This window comes from Nematolebias whitei, chromosome 5, assembly GCF_014905685.2.
Source record: "Nematolebias whitei isolate Nwh7 chromosome 5, NemWhi1, whole genome shotgun sequence".
NCBI classification, from domain to species: domain Eukaryota; kingdom Metazoa; phylum Chordata; class Actinopteri; order Cyprinodontiformes; family Rivulidae; genus Nematolebias; species Nematolebias whitei.
Window position 1 is genome coordinate 2005484 of NC_056502.1, and position 26221 is coordinate 2031704.

At 44.4% G+C, this 26221-nt stretch overlaps 2 protein-coding genes across 2 annotated transcripts in view; one reads left to right on the plus strand and one right to left on the minus strand.

Moving 5' to 3' along the window:
• The first annotated feature begins 579 nt into the window (after positions 1-579).
• On the plus strand, positions 580-9720 carry tmem116 (transmembrane protein 116). The gene is made up of 10 exons (XM_037676682.1): positions 580-620; positions 738-801; positions 5516-5647; positions 6517-6621; positions 8442-8491; positions 8610-8693; positions 8834-8966; positions 9067-9211; positions 9299-9378; positions 9550-9720. Exons 1-10 carry the CDS (start codon positions 607-609, stop codon positions 9718-9720), a joined length of 978 nt encoding a protein of 325 aa, XP_037532610.1. The 5' UTR covers positions 580-606.
• A 6147-nt stretch (positions 9721-15867) lies between these two features.
• Positions 15868-26221, minus strand: part of LOC119409783 (gamma-aminobutyric acid type B receptor subunit 2-like) — a 22481-nt gene continuing 12127 nt past the window's right edge. The window contains 5 exon segments of the mRNA XM_037676683.1: positions 15868-16078; positions 16352-16448; positions 16523-16592; positions 17182-17292; positions 21654-21881. Of these exon segments, the coding sequence (XP_037532611.1) occupies positions 15934-16078; positions 16352-16448; positions 16523-16592; positions 17182-17292; positions 21654-21881 (651 nt within the window). The 3' untranslated portion in view covers positions 15868-15933.

Sequence of the window (26221 nt, forward strand, 5' to 3'; positions counted from 1 at the left end):
AATTTATTATCCTTTATTTAATTTATTAACCTTTATTTAATTTATTAACCTTGATTTAATTTATTAACCTTGATTTAATTTATTAACCTTTATTTAATTTATTATCCTTTATTTAATTTATTATCCTTTATTTAATTTAGTAACCTTTATTTAATTTAGTAACCTTTATTTAATTTAGTAACCTTTATTTAATTTATTAACCTTTATTTAATTTATTAACCTTTATTTAATTTAGTCACCTTTATTTAACCAGGCAAATCCCACTGAGATCACAGATCTCTTTTGAAGGGGGTCCTGGGCCTGAAGTCAGTCTAACATGCATGTTTTTGATCTGTGGGAGGAAACCGGAGTACCCGGAGAAAATCCATGCAAACACGAGAAGAACACGCAAACTCCACACAGAAAGACCCCTGGTCTTTGCGGGGATTGAACCCAGGACCTTCTTGCTGTGAGGCAACAGTGCTAACCACTGAGCCGTGTGCTTTCTTTACTTCCTGTCTGTTAGAAATGTTAAAAACTGAAGAGGATTTTTTAGACACGTTGGGTTTGTAAACCCTCGGTGGTTGTCTGCAGGTCTACAAGGCGGTCAGCTGGATCCAGCTCATCATGGCTCTGCTCAGGTCAGTCCTTGCTTCATCCTCAAAATCCATGTCCTCAGTCTCCTGAAATCCTCGGGCCGAGGCTGGTTTCCCTCTCGACCTGGAGGCCTCTGAGCTTCAGTTCTGATTGTTTTCCAGCATTCTGGGCTCCAGCTCCATCATCGTCTGCCTGGTCACACAGAGACTCAGCCAAAGACCCGAGGTGAGTCCCCCACACCCCGTCTGATGATGTCATCCATTCTGTGTCCAAACTAACAGACTCAAGAAACTGAGATTAACCGAGCAGTCCAGAGGAGACCTCAGAGAGAGGTCCAGAACATCTGGAGACCTGCTGGTCCAGAACCCCTTTAACAGATCAGAGGACAGACAGACTTAGTATGACTGAAACTGAACCAGGATCAGTTCAAAGTCTAGGAAACTGTCAGGACACAAGTCCAACCAATCAGGAGACAAGTCAGAACACGAGTCAAGACACAAGTGAAGACATGAGTCCAGGCAGACAGGAGACGAGTCAGAACATGAGTCAGGACACTAGTCCAACAAGTCAGGACACAAGTCAGAAGACGAGTTAGGACATGAGTTTAACCAGTCCGTACATGAGTCATGACACTTGTCCAACCAGTCAGGACTTGAGTCAGGACAAGAGTCCAACTAGTAAGGAGACAAAAGATAGATGTCTCATGTTTTTGTCTCATGTTGTCTCATGTTGTTATATTGTTGTGTCTCATATTGTTGTTGTGACGTTCCTTTAGGACTTGGTTGTCCTGGAGGACTCCTGAATCAGCTGACAGATACAGGGTTGCCAGAAAGACAGTGGCTTCAATGGACGCAGATGCAAAAACTTGGACATGGGAGGAATTCGAGGAGGTCATAAGGTCTTTCGGTCGGCCTAGAAGAAGTTCTGGCAAACTGTTCAGTGACTCAGAAAAGAAAAGTGGACCCAGTTCCCAGGCTGTGCTTGGTTTGGATGGGGAACTGCTGACCCGAACTGAGCATATTCTTGAGCGGTGGAAGGTGCTCTTCTAGGATCTCCTTAATCCAAACATCATGTCCACCTTTGAGGAGGCAGGGTATGAGGACTCGAGACAGTACAAGTTCATTACCATGGCAGAGGTCACTGAAGGAGTCAAAAAGGTCCTCGGTGGCAGGGTGCTAGGGGTGGACAAGATTTTCACCGAGATGTTGAAGGCTTTGAATGTTGTGGGGCTGTCGTGGTTGACAGGTTTCTTCGGTGTACTTCAATGTTTATTTTCCTAACAGAGCACTTCACTCTCAGACTGCAGGTTTACTTGTGGCTCCTAAAGTTTCCAGCAGCAGAATGGGAGGAAGATCTTCCAGTTCTCAGGCTCCTCTCTTGTGGAACCAACTTCCAGTTTCTGTCCATGAGGCTGACACATTGTCCAGTTTAAGACTTTCCTTTTTGATAAATCCTATAGTTAGGGTTGGCTTGTTATGCTGCTATAGACTTAGACTCCTAGAGGACAAACTGACCTCATTTCCTTAAATGAATTGTTAAAACTGAATAGTTTTCATTTGATATTATTTCTATCTTAACATGTGAGTCTTGACCTGCCATTGTGTATCTATTCTTACCAAACCCAGCCGGTCAAAGCAGATGGTCCTCTAGTCCTGATCCTGGTTCTGCTAAAGGTTTCTTCCTCATGAGGGAGTTTTTTCTTTCCACTGTCGCCTTCATGCTTGTTCAAGATGAGAGTTGCTAAGGTGGTCATAGGATGTTGCCTCTCCAAAACATGTGTTTTGTGGATCTGGAAGAGGCTTTTTGCTGTGTTCCTTGAGGCATTCTGTGAAGAGTGGGATGGGGGTGGTATGGGAGTATGGATTGCCTGGGTTGCTTTTTTTTTTTCCAACCTTTATTTATACAGTAAAAGTCTCATTGAGCCACGAGGACTTATTTACAAGAGGGACCTGTTCCAGACAGAATATATAAAGTACAGACAAGTACAGACTTTTAAGGGCTATCTGGTCCCTGTAGAACCAAAGCAAGAGCTGTGTCTGCATTCATGACACAAAGTCAAGCTTGTTCTCAGTACGGGCTGGACTCTGCCGAGGCTGTCCCATGTCTCCGATCTTGTTCATGGTGTTCATGGACATGATCTCAAAGTGCAGTCATCAAGTGGAGCGGTTCTGGTTTGGGAACCTCAGAGTCTCATCTTCTTTTTGCAGTTGATGTGGTTTTATGTTATCATCTTCAGGCCATGACCTTCGTCGTGCACTAGGGTGGTTCGCAGCTGAGTGTGAAGTGGCTGGAATAAGAGTCAATTATTCTAAATCTGAGGCCATGGTTCTGGACCAGAAATACTTGGAATGCCCCCTCTGGATCGGGGGATCAGGCAGATGGAACTTTTCCTCAGGTGGAGTTTCAGTACCTGGGCATCTTGTTCACAATTGATGGTAGGATAGAGATGGACTGATGGATTAGGGCCTCAACCTCAGTAATGAGGATGTTGGTTTGGTCAATCATGCTGAAGGAAAAGCTGAGTCGAAAGGCAAAGCTCTGGATTTACTGGTCTGTCTATGTTTCAGCCCTCACCTATGGTCATGAGGTTTGGATCAGGACCAAAAGAACAAGATCCCGGATACAAGTGGATGAAATGGGCTTCCTTCGTAGGGTGGCTGGGCTCAGCTTTAGAAGCAGGGTGAGGAGCTCCATCCTCCAGAGAGAGCTCTGAGTAGAGCTGCTGCTCCTCCACCTCAAAGGGAGTCAGTTACCATACCATACCATACCATACCAATTTATTTATAAAGCACTTTAAACAGTGACAAAGCACACCAAAGTGCTGTACAGGGACAAACAAAACAAGCACACAGCAACAGATTACATAACAGGACACCAAAAAGTAGAAACCAACAAAAACAATAATGGATAACAACAACAACTGCAACATGACCAACACAGTGTGATGCACACAGACTCAGCACAGATCACACAGTGCAGAAAGCCAGGGAATAGAAGTGTGTTTTTAAGCGAGATTTAAAAACTGTGAGGGAGGGGGCCTGTCTAACCAGCAGAGGTAACTCATTCCAAAGTCTTGGTCCTGCTACAGAGAAGGCCCTGTCACCTCTGCGCTTGAGACGGGTTCCTGGGACTGTGAGGAGCAACTGGTCTGCTGATCTGAGAGAACGTGGTGGGACATACGGCTGGAGCAGATCAGTAAGATAGGAGGGGGCAGAGCTGTTTAGTGATTTATAGACATACAAGAGTATTTTGAATTTGATTCGAAGGTGAACCGGAAGCCAGTGTAGGGAGGCCAAAACAGGTGTAATGTGCTCTCTTTTGCTTGTGCTGGTCAAAAACCGGGCTGCTGCATTTTGGACCAGTTGGAGTCTAGCTATGGAGGTCTGACTGATACCAAACAGGAGTGAGTTGCAATAGTTGAGGTGGTTCATCTGATCTGGACGTCTCCCTTTAGAGGTTTTCTGGACATGTCCCAATAGTAGGAGGCCACAGGGAAGACCCATAATTTGCTGGAGGGATTGTGGATCATCTCTGGTCAGGAAATGCCTCAAGGTCCCCAGAACGAGCTGGGAAGTGGCTCTGGGGAGAGGGAGGTCTGGGTTTCTCTTCTGGTCCTGTTGCCTCTGTGACACAACTACAAAGAAGCAATAGAAGATGATGTAGCTGTCTCATGTTGTTGTTGTTGTGTCATAATGTTGTTTTTGTGTCATGTTGTTGTCTCATGATGTTTTTGTGTCATGTTGTTGTTGTTTCATGTTGTTTTTGTCTCATGTTGTCTCATGTTGTGTTTTTGTCTCATGTTTTTGTCTCATGTTGTGTTATTGTCTCATAGTGTCTCATGTGTTGTTGTCTCATGTTAGTGTATCATGTTGTTGTTGTCTCATGTTGTTGTTGTTGTCTCATATTTGTCTCATGTTGTTGTTCTCATGTTGTTGTTTCATGTTGTCTTGTCTTATGTTTTTGTCTCGTGTTGTGTTTTTGTCTCATGGTGTCTCATGTGTTGTTTTTGTGTCATGTTGTTGTTTCATGTTGTGTTGTCTAATGTTTTTGTCTCATGTTGTTGCCTCATGTTGTGTTTTTGTCTCATAGTGTCTCATGTGTTGTCTCATGTTAGTGTATCATGTTGTTGTTGCTATTGTCTCATGTTGTTGTTGTTTTATCATGTTTTTGTTGTCTCAGGTTGTTGTCTCATGTTGTGTTGTTGTCTCATGTTGTTGTTGTTGTTCTCATGTTGTTGTCGTATCATGTTGTTTTGGTCTCATGTTGTTGTTGCTATTGTCTCATGTTGTGGTGGTTTTATCATGTTGTCTCAGGTTGTTGTCTCATGTTGTGTTGTTGTCTCATGTTGTTGTTGTCTCATGTTGTTGTTGTGTCATGTTTTTGTCTCATGTTGTTGTTCTCATATTGTTGCTTCATATTGTGTTGTCTTATGTTTTTGTCTCATGTTGTGTTTTGTCTCATGATGTCTCATGTGTTGTTGTCTCATGTTAGTGTATCATATTGTTGTTGCTATTGTCTCATGTTGTGGTTGTTTTATCATGTTGTCTCAGGTTGTTGTCTCATGTTGTTGTTGTCTCATATTGTTGTCGTCTCATGTTGTTGTTGTTGTGTCATGTTGTTTTTGTCTCATGTTGTTGTTTCATGTTGTGTTGTCTTACGTTTTTGTCTCATGTTGTGTTTTTGTCTCATGGTGTCTCATGTGTTATTGTCTCATGTTAGTGTATCATGTTGTTGTTACTATCGTCCCATGTTGCTGTTTTATCATATTGTTGTTGTCTCAGGTTGTTGTCTCATGTTGTTGATGTATCATGTTGTTGTGTCATATTGTTGTTGTGCCATGTTTTTGTTTTTGTCTCATATTGTTGTTTTTGTGTCATGTTGTTGTTGTGTCATGTTGTTGTGGTTGTTGTTGTGTCATGTTGTTGTTGTTGTGTTGCAGCTGCAGCCTCTGCTCCTCCTCAGCGGGGCAGACCTCCTGCTCGCCTCCTGCTGGGTGATCGGCGCTGTCTTCTTCTTTCAGCCCTGCTACAACCTGAACACACACTGCTACAACCTGCACACTGTGGAGCAGGTAACACACACAACACACAACAACACAAGTGTTAGTGTTCAGACAGACCTCAGCCCAGTCCAGAACCCTCACAGACTGCTGAACTCTGGTTCTGGTTTCAGGGGAAAGTTTTTGGGTTTTCCTTCAACTGTGAACCTGGATCTAGACCAGGTCCTGCTTCCTCCTCAGACCAGAACGTTTACAGCTGGAAAGTTTCAACTTCCTCCAAAAAAACCTCAAATTAAAAATAATCCAGTCACCAAAGAGCGACGGACTTTAGTGCAACGTTCAAATCAGACAGTTTCAGGAGTTACTGGTTAATTTGAGTTTTACTGGTTTCTTCACTCGTTCTCTGTCCAGGTGGAAACATTAAACACTTCTTGATGCTCACAAAGTGAGTCGTGGTTTCTGATGGTCCCACCGTCAGAACCTCAGTTCCTCTTTCCAGGTCGTGTGTTCTGTCTTTAGGCTCGGATGTGAAACCCGCGGGCCTTTCGATTTTTTTTATTTATGACATCATGAAGTCAAAGATGGAGTCCATCAAGGCCCTCCAGCAGAACCACGACAGGAAGTTTGTGGCTTGAGTTCTCTGGAGCTTTGGGAGCGTTTCTGCTTGTTCTGGTTTCACAGAACCAAAGTCTAGTCAGGTTCATAAACGTCTGTTTCAAACCCAGTTCTGGAGTGGCTCATTAGTGGGCTGAAACTAGTGCAGCAGAACCGGGACAGAACCCAGACTGGGTGTAAAGAGGAAACATTCCTGACCCACATCCATTGTGTCTGTTTCAGCTGCCACTTTAACTGAAGGTCCTAAAGTTCAGAACCAAACGACCCAGTTGGTCCTCGGTGAAATGAGTGAAAGTTTCTGTACTCATTCAGAACCTCTGTTTCAGATTCTCTACATGGCATCCTTCTTCTACACGCTGAACTACGTGTGGAACCTGTACACCAGGACAAGCGAGAAGTACAACAGCTGCTTCATGGGATATTCTGTCCAGGTACCTCCATGGAGGCAAAGAACCGACAGACTTTACAAAAATAAATCTTTTAACCGTTGGATCCCAAACAGGTTCTGTTTTTTGTCTGAACTTTTCCCTGATGGTTCAAACAGATCATGTCCAGGGTGACGCGAGTCCTTTAACAGGTTGTGGGCTTTTCCTGTGCAGCAGGAACTGTGTAGATCTTCCAGTGAGAGAAGAGGGCAGCCAACGATCTTCTGGGATGTGTTAATAACTCTCTGGAGTGTTGTCCTCTGAGCCACTGTGCAGCTAAGACACCACCCAGTGATGCAGTGTGTTAAGATGCTCTCTGTGGAGTATTGGTAGAAAGACACCAGCAGTCTCTGGGCGATGTTCCTCCTTGGCGCACTCAGGAAGTCCAGTCTCTGCTGGGCCTTTTTCAGCAGCTCAGAGGTGTTCACGCTCCAGGTCAGGTTCCCTCAAGACGGACTCCCAGGAGACGGAGGTAGCCACTCTCTCCACACCGTCTCTGCTTGTAATCAGGGGTCGGACCGCCATTTTCTTTTTGCTGAAGTTGATGATCAGCTCCTTAGTCTTTGAGGTGTTGAGGAGCAGATTGTTCCCCCTGCACCAAGCAGTCAGTTGTTCCACCTTGTCCCTGTAGGTGGACTCACCTCCCCCCCCCCCCACTGATGATCCCCACCACTGTGGTGTCGTCTGCAAGTTTAACTATGTTGTTGCTGTGGTGAGCAGGGGTGCAGTCGTGTGTAGAGAGCATAGCGCAGGGGGCTCAGCACACAGCCCTGGGGTCTCCCATGTTGAGGCTGAGGGCCATGGATGTGTGACGGCCCATTTGAACTTAGCTTATCTTAGCTTAGCATAATGTCTGAAACCAGAGGGAAACTTTTAGCCTGCAAAAGAGACAGCTAGCTCCTTTCAGCTCCGATCGACATGTTTTAGATCATGTTTTACTTTTTTGTCAAACAGAAACTGAACTGGAGGAAAAGTTTAATAAAAATACTTTTGGAATAAGCTAAGCGTAGTTTAGCTTAGCCTAGCATAGCGTCAGGAAACGGAGGCTAACTGTTCAACAAGCAGCTTCTAAAGTTCTCTGATTTACATTTTTTATCTCGTTTAATCAGCTCTCACTGGAGCGGCCGGGATGAGGATCAGTTCCTCCAAATCCGAGGCCATGGTCTTGAGCTGGAAAAGGGTAGAGTGCCCTCTCCAGGTCAGGGAGGAGGTCCTGCTCCAAGTGGAGGAGTTCAAGTATCTCAGGGTCTTGTTCACAAATGAGGGAAAATGGAGCAGGAGATCGATAGGCGGATATGTGCAGCGTCTGCAGTGAAGCGGATGCTGTACTGGTCTGTCGTGGTGAAGAGAGAGCTGAGTCAAAAAGTGAAGCTCTCAATTTACCGATCGATCTACGTTCCTACCCTCATCTATGGTCACGAGCTTTGGGTTGTGACCGAAGGAACGAGATCTCAGATACAAGCGGCCGAAATGAGTTTTCTCCGCAGGGTGTCTGGGCTCTCCCTTAGAGACAGGGTGAGAAGCTCGATCATCCAGGAGGGACTCAGAGTAGAGCCGCTGCTTCTCCACGTCGAGAGGAGCCAGTTGAGGTGGCTCGGGCATCTGGTTAGGATGCCTCCTGGACGCCTCCCTGGTGAGGTGTTCCAGACACGTCCCACGGGGAGGAGACCCAGAGGAAGACCCAGGACACGCAGGAGGGACATGTTTCTCAGCTGGTCTGGGAACGCCTCGGGATTCCCCCGGAGGAGCTGGACCAGAGTTTATGAAAATCATCATGTATTTCTGTAAATCAATATATTTTTGTTAATTAGTTTTTTTTGCCCCAGTTTTCTAACAGAGTGAGCACGACGGCTAAAATAATTTCTCTGCTTTCATTGTAAGTACAAACTGAAGACGGCAGAATCTGAGCACACCTGGACAGGTTGTCACCTGTCTGTACAGGTGTGCTATGATCAGCACAGGCAGGTGATGATGATGTCATCTTTGTGTTTCAGTCTGGTTCCGGCGCTGCTGATGACACCTGTATTCATCGCAGGAAACATGAGTCACTGTCAGGCCAACCTGAGCATGCCCTACAGGTGAGGACACACCTGAGCTGACGAGTTAAAGATGCTCGATGAACTGATGGCGTCTTCGCTCACAGAGCCACAGAAAACGCCAGATGTGAATTATAATAATCTTTAGTTTTGTCCCTCACGGCGCTCCGTACTGACACCAGGTGTCTGCTGATGCACACCGGAGCGCTGTACCTGACCTCAGCCCAGGAGCTGAGCACCACCTGTCGGCTGCTGCACAACTACCAGATCCTGGTCTTCCTCAGCACCTTCCTCCTCACCCTCCTCAGCATCACAGTGAGCTCCTTGAAAAGATACGGAATGTGACTTTAAAACGGAACCGGACTGTCGCTCGTCTCTTTCCAGATTTTTATGACCTGAACTCTTCCCGCTCCAGGTGCTCGTGGTGAAAGCTCGGAGGATCTACAGGCGGGTTGTGACATCCAGCGGTTACCTAGGCAACGAGCAGCGGGCCTTGTTCCACCTGTTGGACCGGCGGATGGTTCTGTACCCGCTGATCTTCGTGCTCTGCTGGGGTCCAGGTGTGTGTTGGTTCCAGATGTTTGGCTGCTCAGATCAGCTGCAGAGTTAACGTCTCCGCTTGTTTTTGTTTGTTTGTATGTTCGTAGCGGTGGCGCTGGCGTTCCTGCGGATGGCGACTCCCTCAGCGGGTCACGGGAGAGCGGGGGTCGTCCTTTACATCACTCAGGTCGGTCTGCGCTGACAAACATCTGAGCACGCTCTGATGAAAGATGTCCAAGAAAATGTTTTCAAGGAAACGGAACAAAATGTCTTCTGTCCTGGGAGTAAAGAGTTGAAATGTCCCTTTAAACCTTCAGAACCAGGATGTGGTCTCAGGGTCTGTCTGCTCTGTCCTCAGGCTCTCACCTCGGCCTCTCAGGGCTTCTTCAACTGTCTGGTCTACGGATGGACCCGGGTCCACCTGCGTCGAACTGGTCTGACCGCCTTGTCTTGGGATGTGGACTCTCAGAGTCCTCTGCTGCGATCCCAGCAGACCAGGAGCTACAAGACCCTGAATACCATGAGCTGAGGACCAGGAGCTACCAGACCCTGAAGACCATGGGCTGAGGACCGGGTCAGAACTGAAGAACTGCAACTGGACCAGGGGGGAGTTTTTTCCATTTCAGCTTCAAAGATTGAAGAAGGCATCAAGTTTCACTTTCAGCTGCAGGAAGGTTCAGATCCAGATCTGGTCCTGGACCACGAGGCCAGAAAAGGGAAGAAGAAGACCGAGTGTGTGTGAGTGTGTGAGTGTGTGTGTGTGTGTGTGTGGGGGGGGGGGGATTCCACACAGAAAGGAAAACAGGATCTGAGCAAGTTTCACGAGGCCTCAGAGGGTCCAGGTGCTGGTTTCAGGAGTCTGGATCGAGGACGTTAAATCAAAAAGTCTTTATTTAGAATTTTATTTAGAGTTTTATTTACTTTTATTTAGAGTTTTATTTACTTTTATTTAGAGTTTTATTTAGTTTTATTTAGAGTTTTATTTACTTTTATTTAGAGTTTTATTTAGTTTTATTTAGAGTTTTATTTAGTTTTATTCAGTTTAATTTAGTTTTATTCAGTTTAATTTAGTTTTATTTAGAGTTTTATTTAATGTTTATTAAATTTAAAGTTTCAACTTAGAAAAGAAAAATAACAAGTCAGATTTTTATTGGGTTGAAACGGGTTCTGTTGGAGACGACGAGCTCGTTTCCCTCTGAGGCAAAGAGTTCCTGTTTCTGAGGGTCAGTGAATGCATCACAAGGTGGTGTTGGTATCAAGACCCAACAGAACCTGCAGAACTGATGGACAGATGTTCTTTATTTAAATCGCAGGTTTCTCACTCAGTCAGGAAACAAGTCAAAACAAAAGTGAGCAACTTTTATTTATATCTTTATTCTTTATTTAAATTTATGTAAAATATTAAACGTGCAACAACAAGCTCCTTCCTGATGGTATTTTATTTTATTTTAGATGTTTTTTATTTCATTTTAAATGTTTTTATCGACCTTATGAGTTCTGACTAAATGTTTGTTTGTGTAAATCTTCTTCATAGATTTAATGTGATTTACGTTCTTATGTTTAATCTGAATAAAAACAATAAAACGTATATTTTTTGGTTTAAATTCTAAACAAACAGCTGAAGCAGTTTAACAGTTGGACCATCAGACCAGGACCTGGTTTGTCTTCTGACCATCTGAGCAGAAAGGAGGACAGAGGGACGCAGGACATCAGAGAGACACCGACTGTCTCCCCCCTTCTGTGGGCCTTCAGCCAGAACCTGCAGAACAATGAAACTCCTGTACTCGGATCAGAACCTCCCTGCAATGACGGATCAGAACTGGACTTTGAGACCGAAGCTTCAGATGAAACGACAAAAACCAGATCAGGAAGAAAAGAAAAACTTTTATTTTAATGACGGAAACAATCTAGCAGCTTGTTCAGGTCCGAGTCAAAACAGAACCCTTCGAGTCATGGGTTCATTCTGATTTGAGTCAGAACCAGAACCTTCAGGTCACGGGTTCATCATCCCATGGGAGTCCAGGTGGCAGTTGTCCGGAGGCTGGTTGTGGTTCTGGAACCTGGCGCCCACAAAGTCTGAGACCGTCCTGGTTCCTCTGAAGTCTTTGGTGCTGATCGTCTGCAGACAGAAAACAACAAATACATCAGAACCAGAACCTGATTCATCTTTAATCTGGGCCCAAAACAACTTTCTGCTTCAAAAAGGAACGTTTTAAAATTAAATCTGACCACCAGGTAGCGATGTGAGCCACAGGAGCGAGACGGAAACAGCAGATTAAAAGTTCATTGACAAAACTAACATGGTCAAAGTACAAACCTGGTCAGATTATAAACATGATAAAACTTCAGTTTCAGTCAGGGTTCAGAGTTCACCACAGCACTGAATCTGCACTGGTGAAAGTCACTAATGATATTCTCATGGCCTCAGACAATGGACTTGTGTCTCTACTGGTCCTGTTAGACCTCAGTGCTGCATTTGATACAGTTGATCACAATATTTTACTACAGAGGCTTGAATATGATGCTGGGATTACAGGAACGGCTCTAAAATGGTTTAAATCATATCTATCTGATAGATTCCAGTTTGTAAATGTAAATAATAAATCTTAATCATACACCAAAGTTAGTCATGGAGTTCCTCAAGGTTCAGTGCTTGGACAAATACTCTTTACTTTATATATGCACTTTGAGATTAACTGTGATTGTAAAATGCATTATAAATAAAAGTTGTTATATGCTTCCATTAGGTGAAGTTATTAAACAGCATGGGATAAATGTTCATTGTTATGCTGATGATACACAGTTATATTTGTCCATTAAAGCCAATGAATCCAATCAGCTACTTAGACTACAAGCATGTCTTAAAGACATAAAAACCTGGATGACCCTTAATTTTCTCCTGTTGAACAGACAAGACTGAGGTTTTGGTTTTTGGACCTGAGCACCTTAGGAATGAACGTTTCAGTCTTTCTCCCTCCTTAGATGCATTAATCTGTCCTCCAGCTCTAATGTTAAAAATCTTGGTGTTATTTTTGATCAGGACACGTCTTTTATCCCCCACATTAAAAACGTTACTAGAACCTCCTTCTTCCACCTGCGTAATATCACTAACATTAGAAACATCTGATCTAAAGATGATGCAGAAAAACTGGTCCATGCATTTGTCACGTCTAGACTGGACTATTGCAATGGTTTATTATCTGGGTGTCCAAATACTTCTTTAAAACGTCTTCAGTTGATCCAAAATGCTGCTGCCAGAGTCTTAACTGGAGTTACTGGGAGAGATCATCTCTCTCCAGTTTTAGCTTCTCTTCATTGGCTCCCTGTCATATCCAGAATAGAATTCAAAATCTTACTTCTAACCTACAAAGCTCTCAACAACCTAGCTCCATCTTATATTACAGATCATATTGTTCCATATTTTCCTAACAGAGCACTTCACTCTCAGACTGCAGGTTTACTTGTGGTTCCTAGAGTTTCCAGCAGCAGAATGGGAGGAAGATCTTTCAGTTCTCAGGCTCCTCTCTTGTGGAACCAACTTCCAGTTTCTGTCCATGAGGCTGACACATTGTCCAGTTTAAGACTTTCCTTTTGATAAATCCTATAGTTAGGGTTGGCTTGTTATGCTGCTATAGACTTAGGCTACTAGAGGACAAACTGACCTCATTTCCTTAAATGAATTGTTAAAATTAGACTGTGTTTACACCAACTTACGAGGTGCAAACAAAGCTGTTCCCCGCCCCCACCTCAGCTTCTCTGACCACAGCTCCATCTTTCTGGCCCCTGTCTACCTACTCCCACTGAAATGTTCCAGACCAGCACAAAAAAAAGTCACAGTGTGGCCCAGCGGCAGTGACTCTGTACTGCAGGACTGTGTTGCATGTACAGACTGGCAGGTCTTCAGGGAGGCTGCTGTGAATGAGGGAGAGCTGGGTCTGGAGGAATACACATCTGATGTCCTCGGATACATTAGCAAGTGTTGATGATGTCACCACCAGGACTGTGAAGAGCTACCCAAAATATAAACCATGGCTGAACGCAGAGGTTTGTACCCTGTTGAAAGACAGGGATAACTGCCTTCATGTCTGGAAACTTACAGAAACTGGGGAGGACAAGGAAAAAGCTGGCTGCTGGTATAAAGAGGGCCAAAGCAACATACGCACAGAAGATCCAGGGACATTCCTCCTCACAGGACCCACTGAGCTGGGGAAGGGCATTAAATGCATAACAGACTACAAAAGCAGAGGTGCACAATACCTTTGTCTATAGAGACCCACCACTGCCTGATGCTCTTAATGGGTTCTATGCCTGCTTTGAAGGCCCAGACAGACCACCCAGCAGACTCACCTCACCACGGGAAGAGGAGTTCCTCTGCATGTCCTCAGCAGAAGTAAGGAACACCTTCAGGATGATTAATTCTTACAAGGCAATTGGTCCAGACAAGATCTTGGGGAAGGTGCTTAGAAACTGTGCCGATCAGCTCAGGGAGGTGCTGGCCGACATCTTTAACTTCTCACTTACCCTGGCAACTGTTCCCACTTGCCTGAAGACTGCCACCATCATTCCAGTTCATACAAGCTCTGCAGTGACTGGTCTGAATGACTACAGGCCAGTGGCCCTCACCCCGATAGTCGCTAAATGCTTTGAAAAACTGATCATGACTCACATCAAAACAACCATCAACATAAACGAGGACCCTCACCAGTACACATACCGCAAGAATTGATTAACAGAGGACGCCATCTCCTCTGTGGTCCACACTGCTCTCACCCACCTGGAGAAGAAGGACTCCTACGTCCGTATGTTCTTTGTGGACTTCACGTCTGCCTTCAACACCATGATTCCCCAAACCCTGATGGACAAACTATTCACACTAGGACTAAGTTCCTCCATCTGCAACTGGGTTCTGGACTTCTTAACCAACAGACCACAGTCAATGAGGATCCACAACTTCTCCTCCTCCACCATAACCCTCAGCACTGGCTCTCCTCAGGGATGTGTGCTGAGCCCCCTCCTGTTCACTCTGCTCACATATGATTGTGCAGCTACCCATCCAGGCTGTCACATTGTAAAGTTTGCAGATGATACAGCGGTGGTGGGATGCATCACAAACAATGATGAGTCCAGCTACAGGCAAGAGGTGGAACACCTGGAGAGCTGGTGCAAAGAGAATAACCTTCACATCAATGTGAAGAAGACAAAGGAGATGGTCATGGACTTCAGAAGGAACAAACACAGGATCTGCGGTGGAAGTGGTCTCCAGCTACAAGTACTTGGGTGTGCACCTGAACAACAACCTCAGCTGGAGCAACAACACCACCAGCCTGATGAAGAAAGATCATCAGAGACTCTACTTCCTCAGACGGCTGAGACGAGCTGGTCTGGAAGCTCAGTCCTCACCTCCTTCTCCAGGTGTGCAGTGGAGAGCATCCTGTGCTCCAGCATCAACGTGTGGCATGGAGGCTGCACAGCTGCAGAAAGAAAAGCTTTGCAGAGAGTGGTGAAGGCTGCACAGAAGATGTTGGAGTCAGTCTCCCCACCATCACAGACATCTACACCTCCAGATGCAGGAAGAGGGCCACCTGCATCATGAAGGACCCCACCCACCCAGCACACACACTTTTTCCCCACTCCCCTCAGGAAGGAGGTTGAGGAGCATTAAGTGTAGAACCACTAGACTGAGGAACAGCTTCTACCCTGAGGCTGTTAGACTCATGAATCTCTAACCAGGAGAATCACTGTGATGCAACTTTGAATGTTGATATGTGCTGCTGATTATCCATGCTGCTGATCTCATCCTACTGATTATTTCATGCTGCTGTATTCATTCATTCGTACTCATCCACCCACAAAGACTCGTTCATGTTGCTCGGTGTATTGTTTTGCACTATTAGTGTTTAACATATATCTTAGATCTTTTAGTGTATATCTTAGTTTATATCTTAGATCCTTTTTTATTGTTTCTTTTTACACTTTATAGTTTTGCTATTTTGGGGTGTAACTGAGACCTTGGGTACACAGTTTCGTTCCACCTCATGTACCACATGTGATGCGAATGACAATAAAAAACTTGACCCTTGACCTTAATGCAACAGCGTTATCTGTAGACCTGTTTGCTCTGTAGGGGGTCCAGGTGCAGGGAGGGAGCCACAGATGTGAGTTTTGATAATTTGCTCAAAACATTTCACATGCTGAAGTGTCCCTGGGCAAGACACTGAACCCCTCATTGTCTCTGATGTGTGTCCCATCAGTGTATGAATGTGATAAAGCTCTGAATATTCTCTACAGATTCAGATTATCTTTGTAGAGGTGCAGTAGAGTGATGTATGAATGTGTGTATGGAGGTAAATGAGGGCACAGAGTGTGTTGTAAAGAGCTTTGAGTATCTGGATTAGATAGAAAGGAGCTGTAGAAGTACAGTCCATTTAACATTTTATAATTTCATGTTTTTAATTCATTTTGTGTTTTTTGAAAGAGTAGAAACTGTTCAGACCGACAGTAAAACTTTCTTTTCACTAAGACAAACGTTCTCACACTGGTTGGGTTTTTGGTCATTTTATTTTGTAAAAACTGTAAAAACTCACAGACTTCTTTAAAAACGATTAGTGTAAAAACTTATTTTCATTTTTTTCTGATGGAAGGCAGCAGCACATACATATTTTTCTCTCTCGTAGAAACAGATTAATAAATCTTTCTTTCTCTGCCACAGTTCTGACAGTAATGCGGGCGGAGCTTCGTTCTGTTAGGCATACAGGAAGTTGTCGTGATGGTGAAGAAACACTTCCTGGCTGCTGAACAAACTGGCAGTGCTGGTGCTGATGCCACCGATGATGGGCAGGTAGGAATGATGAAGGATAGGCAGCTGGACAGACAGACGGCGCCAAACACTGAGAGAAACCAAACACAGTGACATCATCAGGCTTCCTTTAGACAGGAGATCATGACTGTGGAGCAAACTAAAGGTGAGACGAATCATATGGTTGAAGTTTTGACCATGTGGTCAACATGTACAACAGAAAACAAGTGTTCCGAACCAACGTCCCTGAGGAACACCAGAACCAACTACTGGGATAAAAGACTTTGCAGTCCTAAAGGGAGCACTAAGATCTGAAAACAAAATGGAAGCTGAGTACTGGACAATCTGTTTCAGTTTCACTAACTGTTCAGGAGAGTTCGCATCATCTGGCCTTTTTCTCTCTGAGTCTTTGTTTGGAGAACAGATCTGAGCTTCATGAGTCAGAGATCTGACTCCAGCTTCTGCTGAAAAAAAAGCAAAAACATTCAGGAGAGGGGAAATCCTGATTATTTACAGCGTGGTGGTGTGAAGTTACCATGTTCTTCTCCAGGTTCCTCCTGGAACATAGCCAGCTGCATGGTGAAGGATTCTACCTGAACGTCCAGCTGCAGTTAAACACAAAAACTGAAGGAAAAAAAAAACTTTCTGCCAAAATACAGCCTGAATTTACTGAAGGAACTGAAACTGAGGCAATGAGCTAAAAAAAAAGCAGAACACTAGCTAGAAGCTAAAAAAAAGCTAGCTAAAAGCTAAGGGCAAACAAGAAGTAGCTTAGAGCTGAAAGAAGCAGAACACTAGCTAGAAGTGGAAAAACAACTCATAATGCTAGGTAAAAGCTAAAAGCTGCAGAATGTTAATTTAAAAAAGCAAAAGGCTAGCCCAAAGCCTCAAAGCTAAAAGTAGCATAAAAAGACAAAAACAGATTTCAGAGAACAAAGTTTCTGATGCAAGTAAAGAAACGTGTTTTTATCACAAACACATTATAAATAAAGTTAAATGTTTTGAAAAGCCTAAAAGTTACAAAAACCAGAAGTCCCAGCAGCCGTCTGAAGAATGAGCCGAAGGTTGCTGAACTCTGTCAGAATAAAAACTTTGTTCATCTCTGAATATAAAACCAGCAGATTTATGGAGAAACAAACATGGTGTGTTTCTACAGTGGCTGCTTCGCTCAAAGGATCTGATCTCCATTCTTACCTGAGCTCCCAGACGCTTCAGCTCCTGGTTGGACCTCCACAGCTCTTCCTCCTCTTCCTCACCTGCAGCTTCATCCTGCAGCTCGCTGCTGCTCCTCAAAACATGAAAAATCTGTGAAGAAAAGAACCTATCTGAACATGAGCCGTTCTGATGCGCCAGAGAAGTTCGAAAACATCTAATCGTTTTAACAAAGAAGTTTCTGTCCAACCTGAAGTCTGAACACAAGAGGCCAAGATGGCCGCGCTCTTCCAGGTCGCAGTTTCTCAGGTTCCTGGTGAAAACCCATTTTTTCTTGGTTTTGAAATCCGCTCTGAGCCCGACTCCACTTGCCTTAAGCGTGTGAATTATAGCTGAACTGAACTTGTGAGCAAAAGAGAAGGGTTGATTCCAGATACAGCAGCGATCAACAACGATCTCAAAACTACGCTCGGCAGCTTCTATGGACATCAGCGTGAAGGCAGCAGTGCTCTAAGGAGACGAGAAGATGCTGTGCCCGCGGGAAAAGAGGGGGAGACGAACCGGAGTGTTAGCAAGACTGAAGGCTAATGCTAATAAATTCCTGATCCCATCAACGTTCACTCTTTTGAAAACAAGCTGGATCTGCTGCGACTGAGAGTGAATGTCTTAGAGGAGATGAGGAACTGTGCTGTACTCTGTCTAACAGAAACATGGCTTAATAACAACATGCCGGACTCAGCCTTCCATCTGGATAACAAGCTTTTTTCAGGCAGATCGCAGACGCAAACTAACGGGGAAGACATGGGGTGGTGGTGTATGCGTCTACGTAAAGAAAGGTTGGTCCACAGACTGTGTTCTGATAAACAATTCCAGCTCTGAGGCTTTAGAACAACTGACTGTGAAATGTTTACCGTGTGGGTTTTTAGTGGTGTATATCATTGTTGTTTATATAGCTCCAGATGCTAATGCTAAAGACAGGAGCTACATGATAACATCAGCTCACTTGAAAAAAAGGATCCAGAGGTGTTTTACATGGTGGCAGGTGATTTTAATCATGTAAACCTGAAAGACACTTAGCCAAGATTTTATCAACAATGTGACCATACCAACACGGGGAGTAACAGACTGTGTTTACACCAACATAAGAGACACATATAAAGCTGTACCCTGCCCCCACCTCAGCCTCTCTGACCACATATCCATATTTATGGCCCCTGTCTACCTCCCCCTGCTGAAATGTTCCAGACCAACATAAAAAAAGTCACGGTGTGGGCCAGTGACAGCGACTCAGTACTGCAGGACTGTTTTACATGTGCAGACTGGCAGATCTTCAGGGAGGCTGCTGTAAATGAGGGAGAGCTGGATCTGGAGGAATACATATCTACTGTCCTCAGCTACATCAGCAAGTGTGTTGAAGATGTCACCACCACCAGGACTGTGAAGAGCTACCCGAACCAAAAACCCTGGCTGAATGCAGAGGTCCGTACCCTGCTGAAAGACAGGGATACTACCTTCAGGTCTGGCAAATCACAGGCACTGGGGAGGACAAGAAAAGATCTGGCTGCTGGTATTAGGCCCAAAGCAACATACGCATGGAAGAACCAGGGACATTTCTCCTCACAGGACCCACGGGGCATGTGGAGGGGTATTAAGTGCATAACAGACGATAAAAGCAAGGGTGCACAATGCCCTAGTAGGGACCCATCACCGCCTGATGCTCTTAACAGGTTCTATGCTCATTTTGAAGACACAAATAGACCACCCAGCGCCAGACTCACCTCACTACCAGAAGACGAATGCCTCAGTTCAGGATTAATCTTCACAAAGCCACGCTGTAGCTGCACTCACACAGAGACATGTAGGAGGAGATGTATGAAGGCAGCAGACCAAGAAGTGATTTAAAGATGAAAATGTACCAGTGAGAATCTGTGTGAAGTTAATGGTGACCAGTTAACCAGTGAATACTGGGTGCAGTGGTGGGTACGATAATCACAGCCAGTTATGAATCTTAGTGCACCATGATAGACAGCATCCAACATCTGCAGCATCCAACATCTGCAGGGTTCTTGTAGGAGCGGTCATGTAAATAATGTCACCGTAATCAATGGAGAGAAAGAAAGTCACAGATACAAGGCGTTTTCTAGCATCAAGGGTTAGACAGGATCTGTTTCTGAAAAAGAAACCCAGTTTAACTTTCAGTTTCTTTACTAGGTTTTCCACATGGAGCTTAAAAGAGAGATGTGAGTCGACCAAGATACACAAATATTTATAGAAATCAACAAACTCTATCGGGACACCATTTGAGGATGAAATTAGTCGAAGAACTGCTGGGACCGACTTCCTGGTTGAAAAAAGCATCCCTTTGGTTTTGTCGGCATTTAGGACAAGTTTGAGGCGGAACAAATCAGTTTGGATGATGTTGAATGCAGATTGCAAAAGCTGGAAAGCCTTAGCAACTGTTCTAACTCGACAGTAAACAACTGTGTCATCAGCATAGAAATGTATGGATGCATCAGGGATGTTTTGACCTGCATTACCTATGTATATTGTAAAGAGGATGGGTCCTAAGACTGAGCCTTGTGGTACACCATTGTTGACTGTTAAATAACTGGAGGGAGTACCATTATATTGAACACATTGCCTCAGATCTGAAAGATAGTTAGAGAACCAACCAATGGTGTGATCTGAGAAACCAATTTCTGAGAGTTTATTACACAAGATGTTCTGATCCACAGTGTCAAAAGCTTTAGACAGGTCTAAGAAAAGTGCAGCACAATAATCCTTAGCATCCAGTGCTTCAACAACATCATTAAGAACCTTCAGTGAAGCAGTGGTTGTGCTGTGTTGTTTCCTGAAACCAGATTGATGTGGAGGTAAGATGTTAAATGAGTCCAGGTCATTTTTGATTTGAGAGTTTATCAGTTTTTCTAGAACCTTGGCTAAAATGCAGAGTTTAGAGATTGGTCCATAGTTGTTCAGTGAGGGGGGGTCACCTCCCTTCAGCAAAGAAGAACAAAGGCTGTTTTCCAAGTGTCTGGATGGAGTTTTGTCTTATGGAGAGATTGAAGATGTGGGTCACAGGGACTGTGATGATATGAGCAGCCAGCCTTAAGAAATAAGGTGGAAGTTCATCTGGACCTGCAGATTTTTTAGGGTCAAGATCTTTTAACAGTTTATTGACCTCACTGACTGAGAATGGAGAAAAAGAGAAGCTGTGATTAACTGAGGATTGACTTGTAAGAGGGATTTGATTTGTAGAAGTTTGGTTATTAAGTGAAGTGGCTGATCTTCCATTAGTAACTTTGTCAAATAAAGAATTAGAAGCAACAAAATGTTTGTTGAAACAGTTCAGGATCTTGTGCTGATTTGACACAGGAACAGAGTTAACGAGAAGTTGTGATGGGAGGTCAGATGATTGAGGGCTGCCTGAGATAGATTTGATTATTTTCCAGAATCTGTTAGGGTCATTTAGATTTTTGGAGGTCTGAGATAAGAAATAGTTGTGTTTTGCTGCTTTGACAGCAGTTGTGCATTTATTCCTCATCTGTCGAAAACTCAACCAATCAGTGTCTGAGTCAGATTTTCTCGCTGCGGCCCAAAGATGATCTCTCCTGTTCAGGAGGTCAGCTGGCTCTGGAGTAAACCAGGGGCTGTCTCGTCCCTTTATTCTGAACTGACGAAAAGGAGCTTGTATGTTCAGGAAATAAATGAAACTATTATGGAAATAGTTCCAAGCGGAGTTCACGTCGTTAGTTAACAGAATACGATGCCAGTCAAAGTGGGATAGATCCCAGAGGAATGACTGTTCACAAAAACGTTTCATATCCATTTTTTTAAATTAATCTGGGCTTAGAAGGTGGAAGTTTAATATCTCTGAGAGCCGCTATTACACAATGATCACTTAAAATGTCAGTAAATACACCTGTACACCAGGCAACATTCTTTGAATTTATCACGGTGGGGTCGACTTAGCCCAGTCAATGTTGAAATCTCCTGCCCAAAAAAATCTTTGAATTTTAATTTTCCAAGGACAAACATCAGCATAGCAATGAAATGAAAAAAAAAAAAAAATTTCCTCAGGATAGACCCCAAGGGGAGCAGATACAATGAAAATAGAAGGGATCCAAGAACAGAGCCTTGCGGAACCCCATAGGAAAGAGGCACTGAAGCCTATAAACTATTACCAACATTAACACAAAAACTCTTGTTGCTCAAATAAGAACAAAACCATTCTAATGCTGCACCAGTGATCCCAACCCAGTGTTCTAACCATTGTAAAAGGATACTTTGGTAACCAGTGTCAAAAGCAGCGGTTAGATCCAGGATTACAAGGATCACAAACTGACCAGAGTCATTTGTTAAAAGAATGTCATTACAAACCCTTACCAAGGCCGTGTCAGTGCTGTGTAATTGTTTAAAACCAGGCTTAAATTGCGTGTGTATTGGAGGAACCAACCCATGGTCCAAACGGGCCACTCAGAAATATAAACCAAAACCAAGTTCTAGGAACTGACCTGAGGTCCGAACAGGCTGCTCAGGATGAAGAGGGCACAGCTGAGAATGAGGATGCTGCTCAGACAGAATTGAAGAGGAGGATCATGGGACGTCAGCACCGACCCAAACACGCCCGACACGCTGAACGCCGTCACGCCTAACACACTGATGGGGACGAATTTTCTGTTGACGGCAGGAGGACCGGGGTCTGAGGTTCTGATGGTCCAAACCAGGAAACAGCCGAAAGCCTAAAGAGGAAACAGGAAGTTAATGAAAACACAGGAAAGAGGTCCAACCGGTTTCTGATGGTCCAATCGGTTCATGATGGTCCAAACGGTTCCAGATAGTTGAAACAGAAACGAAGAACCAGTTTCTGATCCTGTCAGTGTTGGAATAATAAACCAGATGTTTGATGAAAACCTTTTATTTTTTTATTTTTTTTTGAGTTCTAAAACCCAGCTGATCTGTGGTTTACATTAACAAACCTTCCATTAGAACCCCAAAGGTCCAAATCCTGCTGGTTTGGTTCTCCAAGAGGTTAACCAGTTTGGAATAAAAAATAAAAGAAAAAAGAAAAACCACAGATCAGCTGATTGGACGAAACCCAAACTGATCTGGAACCAATCAGATTAATGAAGTTCTGTCGTGTAACAAAGTTAAGTCAGGTCCACTTGACGGATTCAAAAAAATAAAACATAAAAATAAAATCAGAGTCAGTGTAAGATAATCTTTATTGTCATTCGCTTTACATGTAAATGAAAAATTAAAAACTTGTTGAAACGTTTCCTCTTTTATCCAAAAGAACTTCTTCAGTCTGAGGAGCTGTACTAAACTCAGTCTTATAAATAGCACCTTCTCATAGTGGATCAAATAGTTTGTTGTTGACATCCAGAATCAGCTATTTACATGATAAAGGAGGACCATCAGCCTAACGATTGGCTGTTAGTGTCATCTTTTCTGCCTTGTCATGCTCTGCTCTCAAGTTTTGTCTTCCAGCCACACCCACTCTGCAACTCAGCCTATTCACGCTCATGCCATGCACCTGTGCCTCTCTCTACTTAAGAGCTCTTGCCACCATGCTTCTTGCCAGATTATTGAACCCTTTGCGGAAGTAGATTTCCAGCATTCTCATCACAGCTCTTTCTGATCATCTTTTCTTGACCTCACAACTGCCTTTTGGATTCCCGACCTGCATGCTCCTTGTCTGTTACCATATCGTCCTTCTGATCACAGTACCAACTTCCTCTTCTGAATCTACGAGTATGCCTCACAGATCTCACTCTTGGATTTATTTTTGGACCTCTGATACTCTGTTTATGGCCTCCAACTCCACGCCTGGCTCTCGCCTCTGGATCTTCTTCTGGATCACGTCTCTCTCAACCCTAAGCCTCAGCTGCAGTCCTATCTGTGAACATCGTCCTGCCCTGCTCTTTCAAGTGCTGCTCATTTTACCTGCATGAGAAGGTTGTTGGTTGTCTTTCTGTTTACCTTCATCATCACAAAAACTGCCATTCCACTAACTATTCATATTTCTGCAGATTAGGCTCACACAGGACTCTGATCTCCACCAGCAGCTGCTTCATAATAAACCTTTTAAACCATTCTTGTTGTTTGGTGTCTTACTCAAATCAAAAACACAAACCTTGTCAGTTAGCACCCTGATGGTCGCTTGTTATTCACAGAGGGCTGAGTGATACTAGCAATAACAGCCCTGTAAGAGGGGACAGTTGGACACTGAGGCTCCACCCCTGTTATTATTTAGTACATAGTATGTTATATCTAAAAAAGTTCAATCTGGTCCTCTGGACATTCAAAAAAACAAAAAACAAAACAAAGCAAAAAAAGTGTAGAAACGTTTCGTCTCTCATCCTGAGGACTTCCTCAGTCTGAGGTGCTGTTTTCAGCTCAGTCTCTTAAATAGCACCTTCTCAGAGTGGATCAACCAGTTTGCTGCTGACAACCAAAACCAGCTGATCACATGCTCAAGAAGGACCATCAGCCTAACAATGGATCATTAGCACCTGATGGCTGTTTACTGTTCACAGAGGGCTGAGTGATACTAGCAATCACAGCATTGTAAGAGGGGGACAGTTGAACCTGGAGGCTCCGCCCCTGTTTAATGATGGACGGTTTCTTTTCACAAAGATGGCCTCCTTTACTCCTCTCTCAAACCATCGTTCCTCTCTGTCCAGGATGTGAACATCTTCATCCTTGAAAGAGTGACCTCTGGCCTGGAGATGAGTGTAGACCGCAGAGTCCTGGCCTGATGATGTTGATCTTCTGTGCTGGTCCATCCTTTTGGCCAGTGGCTGTTTAGTTTCCCTGATGTAAGACCGATCACCCTCCTGACACTGAACAACATACACAATATTACTCTGTTTGTGCCAGGGGACTGGATCTTTGGGATGAACCAGTCTTTAATGTTTTTTGGGGTTTAAAAGCCACTGGGACGTTATGTTTAGAAAATAAACGTCTCAGTTTCTCTGATACTCCCTCAACATATGGAATGACCACTGGTCTGGGTCTGGGTTCCTCCTTTTCACCTGTTGGCTGACTGGAGTCCTGTTTGGGTTTCTTCTCTGCTTTCAGGAAGGTCCTGTAATTTTGTTGTTGCAGATGGCTGATTCTGTGGCTGTGATCATCTACACCAGAGGAATTCTTCTTGGTGCAACCACAAAGTTCAGTCCCCTGGCAAGGATCTCTGTCTCCAGCTGGGTAAGCTGTCTGTCAGACAAATTCTTCACCCACTTTTCTGTTTCCCTAGATGTGACTGTCTACCGGTGTGTTGTTGTTGATGGAGGAGGTAGAAAAGAGAGCCTTGACGTCCTTTTCAGGGACACCACCAAGTCATTGGTTCAGGTATGTTGACGACACCTGGGTTAAAATTAAATCTCAGGAAGTCCAACATTTTACTGACCACATCAACTCTGTGGATAAATACATCAAGTTCACACGAGAAGATGTAAAAAATGGCAGGTTGGCTTTCTTGGACTGTGAGGTCTCAGTCTCTGAAAGAGGACATTTGCAAACTGAGGTGTACCGCAAACCCACCCACACAGACCAGTATTTGCAGTTTGACTCCCATCACCCTTTGGAGCACAAGTTAGGAGTCATCAGGACTCTGTACCACAGAGCAGACAGCGTCCCCACTAGCTCAGGAGCCAGGCAGAAGGAGAAATCCCACACAAGACAGGCTCTAGAGCAGGGGTCTGCAACCTCCATCCATCCATTTTCTTCCGCTTATCCGGAGTCGGGACGTGGGGGTAGCAGCTTAAGTAGGGAGGCCCAGACTCCCTTCTCCCCAGCCACTTGGTCCAGCTCCTCCAGGGAAATCCCGAGGCGTTCCCAGGCCAGCCGAGAAACATAATCCCTCCAGCGTGTCCTGGGTCTTCCTCTGGGTCTCCTCCCGGTGGGACGTGTCTGGAACACCTCACCGGGGAGGCGTCCAGGAGGCATCCTAACCAGATGCCCGAGACACCTCAACTGGCTCCTCTCGATGTGGAGAAGCAGTGGCTCTACTCTGAGTCTCTCCCGGATGATCAAGCTTCTCACCCTGTCTCTAAGGGAGAGCCCAGACACTCTGCGGAGAAAATTCATTTTGGCCGCTTGTATCTGAGATCTCATTCTTTCGGTCACAACCCAAAGCTCATGACCTGGGAGGGTGGGAACGTAGATAGATCGGTAAATTGAGAGCTTCGCCTTTTGACTCAGTTCTCTCTTCACCACGACAGACTTGTACAGCGCCCGCTTCACTGCAGACACTGCACCTATCCGCCTATCGATCTCATGCTCCATTTTTCCCTCATTCGTGAACAAGACCCCAAGATACTTGAACTCCTCCACTTGGGGCAGGACCTCCTCCCTGACCCAAAGAGGGCAATCTACCCTTTTCTGTCTCAAGACCATGGCCTCGGATTTAGAGGAACTGATCTTTATCCCAGCTGCATCACACTCGGCTGCGAACCGCTCCAGCGAAAGCTGCAGATCACGATCTGATGAAGCCAATAGGACCACATAATCTGCAAAAAGCAGAGAAGCAATCCTAAGGCCACCAAAACGGATCCCCTCAACACCTTGGCTGCGCCTAGAAATTCTGTCCATAAACGTTATGAACAGAATCAGTGACAAGGGCAACCTTGGCGGAGTGCAACTCTCCCCGGGAACAAGCCCGACTTACTGCCGGCGATGTGGACCAGGCTCTGACACCGGTCGTACAGGAACCTAACAGCCCTTATCAAAAGGCCTGGTACCCCATACTCCCAGAGTACCTCCCACAGGGTTCCCCGAGGGACGCGGTCGAACACCTTAGTTTGTCAGTAGTTAATTTTTAGTTTGTCTTTAGTTTGTCAGTAGTTTTGTCTATAGTTTGTCTGTAGTTTGTCAGTAGTCGATTTTTAGTTTGTCTGTAGTTGGTTAGTGGTTTTGTCTATAGTTTGTCTGTAGTTTGTCTGTAGTTTGTCAGTAGTTAATTTTTAGTTTGTCTGTAGTTTGTCAGTAGTTTTGTCTATAGTTTGTCTGTGGTTTGTCAGTAGTTTTGTCTATAGTTTGTCTGTAGTTTTGTCTAGAGTTGACTGTAGTTTGTCTATAG

Coding starts and splice junctions, on each gene's coding strand:
- tmem116 (XM_037676682.1), top strand. Junction 802..5,515: donor GACTCAGCCAAAGACCCGAG/GTGAGTCCCCCA, acceptor GTTGTGTTGCAG/CTGCAGCCTCTGCTCCTCCT. Junction 8,967..9,066: donor TCACCCTCCTCAGCATCACA/GTGAGCTCCTTG, acceptor TTCCCGCTCCAG/GTGCTCGTGGTGAAAGCTCG.